The sequence below is a fragment of the Merops nubicus genome, unplaced genomic scaffold, assembly GCF_000691845.1.
Source record: "Merops nubicus isolate BGI_N331 unplaced genomic scaffold, ASM69184v1 scaffold46224, whole genome shotgun sequence".
Taxonomy (NCBI): domain Eukaryota; kingdom Metazoa; phylum Chordata; class Aves; order Coraciiformes; family Meropidae; genus Merops; species Merops nubicus.
The window spans coordinates 2,577-8,424 of NW_008604445.1; the positions used below are offsets into that span (position 1 = coordinate 2,577).

The 5,848-nt window shown below is 45.9% G+C and overlaps 1 protein-coding gene across 1 annotated transcript in view; it reads right to left on the minus strand.

The window, feature by feature from the left end:
- The window catches only part of VGLL4 (vestigial-like family member 4), a gene marked incomplete at its 5' end in the record, with an annotated part of 4,357 nt that extends 1,623 nt beyond the window's left edge, over positions 1-2,734 (minus strand). Inside the window, 2 exons of the mRNA XM_008938988.1 lie at positions 3-77; positions 2,504-2,734. Coding sequence (XP_008937236.1) covers positions 3-77; positions 2,504-2,734 — 306 coding nt within the window. The remainder of the gene's footprint in view (positions 1-2; positions 78-2,503) is intronic.
- Positions 2,735-5,848: the final 3,114 nt, after the last annotated feature.

Sequence of the window (5,848 nt, forward strand, 5' to 3'; positions counted from 1 at the left end):
CTGTGGGGGCCGGGGCAGTGCGAGAGGTTGCAGTTGCGGGGGCTGGCCGAGGCGCAGGTGATGACGGACGGGCGGTTCTGGCAGGGAGAGAGCAGAGAGCGGGCGGTCACTCCCCGCCCCACAGCCCACCGGCCCCCTGACACTCCTCTACCCCGTTTCTAAACCCCGCGTTGCGTTCCCGCAGCAGTTCTTCGCCGTTTTGGTGGCAAGCGGCCACACAGAAAAAGGGCAGTGTAGAAATAAAGCATTAAAAGCATTAAAGGGGTTTTACAGGGACTGTCTCCACCCACATCACACATGCAGAACGAAACATCAACACATTAAATGCTTGTTTCCCTCTGTGGCCACGTGTCCTTGTGATCCAGGACTCAGAAGGGCTGCACCAATTTCACCTGTTTGCCATGTCACTGTTAATCAAGTTTTAAATCATTTTTCATTCATTTTCCCTTGGCTGCCTAACTCTGTACTTTTTTGTACACAAAGCAAGAAGCCTCTAACATACAAAATGTGAAGAGCTCCTGAGCGAGTCTTGACCACAAGTCCTTTCCTGTCATACTGAACCTGCTTTTTTCAGCACTGCTTAACAAACATCACCCTTTTGCACTCTCTGCATGTGCAAATTCCCCCAAATGTCTGCTTGCATCACCTCAGGTCCCCAGTGTATAGTGTGTATAAAGTGTAAATGTAAAATACTCTTCTTACAGTTGCTTACTCTGTAAATGTGACATGGAAACAAGGCCTTGGGAAAAGAACCATCCCAGTCTTTGCAGGTGGCTGAAGGGAAAGTACACGGCTACTGCAATGTTTTGGCTTTGCATTTTTGGTGTATTTTAGGAGTCCATTTTGCTGTACTCAAAGCAAGTTCATCGTTAACTGTCCAAAAGATTAACGGAAGTGATGTAATTAACAGAATCTTAATTTGTTGGTCATTTTACAACTCCGTGCAGCACACCCACAGAAATAAAAACATAAATTAAAGAATGATCTGATTCATCTGGCAGCAGATCCCATGTGGAAGTATTTATTTTCCTTTCAATAAAGGACAAGATTTAGTGCATCTGTGAAGCAGTTTTTGACAAGCATGTATGTGCTTCTCTCTTTAGGAGAGCACTTCAGAGAGTACCTTCAAGAGCTGGGAAGGAGAGAGAGAGAGACAGGTAACAGAACAGTTTGTCTCGAGAACACAACGTGCCTCAGCACCACATCTCCATGGCTTGGAAACCACTCCAAGGATGGGGACTCCACCACTGCCCTGGGCAGCCTGGGACAACCCTGGACAACCCTTTTGGGAACAGATTTTTTCTAATATCCAAACTAAACCTTCCCTGGCACAACCTGAGGCCATATCCTCTTGTCCTGTCCCTTGTTCTTTGGGAGAAGAACCCAACCCCCACCTGGCTCCAGCCTTTTGTCAGGAAGCTGTGGAGAATGATAAGGTCTCCCCTGAGCCTCCTTTGCTCCAGGCTCAGCAACCCCAGGCCCCTCAGCCACTCCTCACAGGACTTGTGCTCCAGACCTTCCAAAAGGTTCACTGCCCTTCTCTGGACGTGCTCCAGCAGAGTGTGTCCCTCTCACAGAAGAGCACTTTCCAGAATGCCCCGCTCTGGTTGTGTGTGTCCAGGTGCACTGAGCAGACTACGCCTACAGATGTGAAAATATTGTGATAAGCTGAGAAATTAGTAGCAGTGACTCCAGCAGCTGAATAACCCTACACTGGCTAAAGTAATGAGGTATTTTTTCCACCTCTTTGTTAGGAACAGAGTAAGATGAAATCCCATTCACCATGGTAAGGTTAAAAACACCTAAACCAACCAACACCCTTCACAGGGCATCACAGCAGGGGAGGAGGGACAGAAGGACAGATGGAAGGAAGAGCTTGGGAGTGTGGGCCAGCTAAATTTCTCATCACAACTCAATGGTCTTGGCTTTGTCTCTCCACTTGTGAGGGGGATAAAAGCAACTCTGACATAAGAAGACTGCTATTCTGTAACAGCTTCAGCAGTTGGGAAGGAAAATCATGTACAAGATGGCAGCCCAAACACAAGCAACCCACTAAAAGCAAATTAATCCCAACAAAACTGCTCCAGCTTAAGGAAAAAAAGCAGAAAATAGTCATGACTTTGCTGTAGGAAAAGTCATTAAGAAATAGTGATGTTAACACTGCTCTGAACAACTCAATGAATGCTTCTGGCTGGCTATACCAGCCAAAGTCAGAGCTTTGATCCAGCACAGACTCTGTTCCCAGTTAAAACCCGTGCACTCACAAGCTTAGCAAAGCATCAGAAGAAGCAAGAAGGCCAAGAAACCCGTGGCAGATCCACCTGAACAGCAGCGAATTATTCACGTGGAACGCAGTGAGCTGGGACACCCACCGTGAGTTTTTAAAACCACGTTTTGCCTGAAGAACAGTATTGCCTTCTCCTTACACCTGGAAGGCCCTCGTGCATCTGCAGCAAGGGCTCCTCCGAGCACCCAGAGCCTCTGGCCAGCCCCAAGCCAGTACCTGCTGCCGTTCCACAGAAGTCAGCGTGGGTGTGATGCCGACCGGCCGGGTTGCGTCCATGCTGTTTTTGGTCAGTGCTAGGGGTTGATCCATGGTCAAGCTGGGGATTGAGGCGTACATGTGGTTGGCGTGAAGGCTCATGGTGGGGGCAGCAGCCCTCTCTATCGGGCTGCGACTCCGCTCTCGGTGCTCCTTCCGGTAGTCTCCGTTGGCAGTCTTGTTTCTGAGGCACAAAAGGAGGAAAAAGGGAAAGAAAGGTCAAGGCGCTTACTGTCATGACGGGCTCTGGCGAGACGTGTGGCACCCAGCCCCACGCAGGAACACGAGGCGCTTGCTGGGCTGGTGAGGGGGGTTCAGAGCAGAGCAGCCCGGGTCCACCCAGCTGCCCCCCTGCACAGACAAGCCAGCGGTCCGCACTGGCAAGCTCTGGCCACCGACGATATTCTTCAGCCTAGAACTCCTCCAGCTGCCTCTCTCACTGCACCAAGTTCCAGCACCAACTGAGCATGCTCTGTCGGAGACCTCCTCATTTAACAGACTGTCCCCTCTGTCTCCTCTTGCTGCAATATTCCCTAAGCACTGATGAGCCCCAAGAAAAGTCTATTTTACTCAACACACATGGCTGGTATCAGCAAAATGCAGTGTGTTGAGGCAGCAAGTAAAATTTTCTGAGCAGAAAGTGAAGGAAAAACAAACTATGCTACACTTACCTCAGAATCACTTAATTACAACTGTTCTTTAAAAAGAGTCACTTTGAAGTACTGCTGAAGAGTAAATCTCAGTGGCTGTACTCACATAACTGGCTGATCATTCATGGCAATTAAAATAATACTGATTTGATGAGATATTTCAGTTTCCATGCAGCAGTATCATCACTGAAGACACTGGCACTGTCTGGCCACAGTCTGTCCTCAGAGAAGTGTCCTGGGTGTAAGTGGGAGAAATCCAAGGTGGTTTCCGCTCCTGCTTTTTAAGGTTTATCATCACTAATCAATATGCATGAACAATCATTGAAAATGCTCTGAGGCAGACAAGGAACAGCACAATGTTTTCTGGAGCACTAGAAATTAAGGTGTACGAAAAGTATTCAATATTGAAGTAAGGTACAACTCCAAGAAGCTACTGCCTATTTCAGTGTCTGAAGAAGTCTATCAAGAAGGAAAGCTAAGAGCTGGTGGGGAAAAAAGCCCTGAGTTTTTTTAAACTAAAATCTAGTCTGCTCTTGCCCTAGTTGTTGTACTAGGAGAGAGACAACGCCATCTCCCCCTGCTCATCATCCTCATGCCACCTCTTGATTCCATCTCTCTGTCCAACAGCCTTTTATTCCCAGGGTACTACTTTCTTCAAATAAAAGCTGTTCCTCTGCCTTTGCCATCATCATTGCAGCACCTCTCACGTGAGAGCTGACAAGCTGTCGTCTTTCTTGAGGTGAGGGCCCAGATCTCTGCTGCGCTCAGGAGCAGGCCCTTCAAGAGTCACTTGGTTGTACAGAAATCTGCTGTTGCTGCCTGAATCAAAACCCAGCTTGTTTTTGTCACCATACAAGTTCATGTGACACCAGGCAACCAGGGACTTGAGAAACCTCAAGACACAGCTCACTCTCTACGCCAAATTCCCCTGGCACACTTAGGAGGGCACAGCCAACAGAATAACCTACAACTTGTAACCATTCACCTATCACTTGTCCTTTTTAACCAGTTAGCAGTTTCAGGCTGGCAGAAGCAACCATAAAATCTAACCTTTAAGGTTTCACAGCTGGTGCTCAAGATATTCTCTGAAAATCATGTGTTCCTTAGACCCTTCTTCAGAGGCCCATTAGAGCAGCCCGTGAACCACCAGGTACCGACGCACTCATGGTGCTACATGTCCATGGTCTGGCAGCTCTGGTACCAGCTCCCTTCCCAAGGCAACGTCGCAGGGTCAGCATCCTCAAATCAGCCCCAAATCTTCCTTTTCAATTAACTATGACCTGGTTTACTGGAATTTAAAGAACTATTTGGAGGCTGCAAAACCACATATAGTTCAAGGAGGCTCCTGCTTTTCCCTGCCTCAAAGGAAAAGAAATACTCCCTCTTCAGAATGATTATATTTAGTTTTAAGAAGTGCAGGCTGATTTTTAAAGGAAAAATCTGTGTTTCCTCCACCAAAACCACTTGTAAAATGAAACAAAAAATGTAGCTATGCCAGTTGTTCGCATTTTTTTTTTCCTTAGAACTGGGATTTCAACAGTTTAGTGCTGCATTTACTGGGGGGCGGAGCTCTCAAGTGACCAGTGATGAACAAACCTACTGAAACTCCCAAGGAAAAGAAATTTTCCATTTTACACAACAGCGTCTATTTCACTCATCCTCCCTTTAAACAAAGTCACAGCCCTAAAAATTGGTGAACTAGCAGTTTTACTGCCAAATAACACACCAGAACAAACAAACAAAAACACATCAACAAAACTTTTCTGCAAAGATTTTTGGAAGAAGGGACCAAGAAACTGGGAAACGGGCTCAGCGTGAGGCCAGGAAGCACAGCACAGTAGGCAGAATCTTCCCTAAAGATACCCCAAATTATCGCATTCTCGCAGAAATCTCAGCAGATCATACCCTAGCCCTTTCTGTAGGCAAATAATTCCCTCGTCCTAAATTAGAACAATTCTTCTGGGCAAGGAACAGTTCATACTCTGCTCCTCAAAACCCTTCTCCTCCATTCATCTACCTTCAACCAGCTTGTCTTGGCAAAAAACGAAAAATACCTGAAGCTTCTACTTCCACAGCAGGTATTAATTTTTCCTGAGTCCAGCTGAAAATTTTACAGCACATGTAGAACAGTAACATGATAGCTCTGCCGTTGTGAAAAATATAGCAGCGCTGCTGAGTCCCTCCTGTTGAAATATAAATAGCAAATCCTACTGCTATCTGACTCCACTTGTAAAACAATTGTACCTGAAGTTATTTATAAACATCAATGTCATAGTTTTAAATAATTTGAGCTTAAAATAGAGTGTTATAAGTTTTCTGTTAGAAATTGAAAGTTTGCTGCTTCTTAAAAATTATTAAAATTGAGAGGAGTTGCTCTTATTTCAGGATTAGATGCTTTGTGTGAGGGGGCACTCAAAATTGCATGTATTTGAAGATAAATTATGTAGAACTAAAGTCCATTAGCTTAAAAATTCCACAGGCACTGAGCAAATACAGAGGTGCATCTCTTAGCTCAAACAGAAAATGACAAGGAAGGATTTCTGAGCACATTTGAAAAATAACTTACAAATACATACTACAAATAAATCCAGCTGTCCGAACAGCTTTCCCATCCCCCAACTGCACTCGGTCTGAAAAATCAGCTCTAACTCTGGGC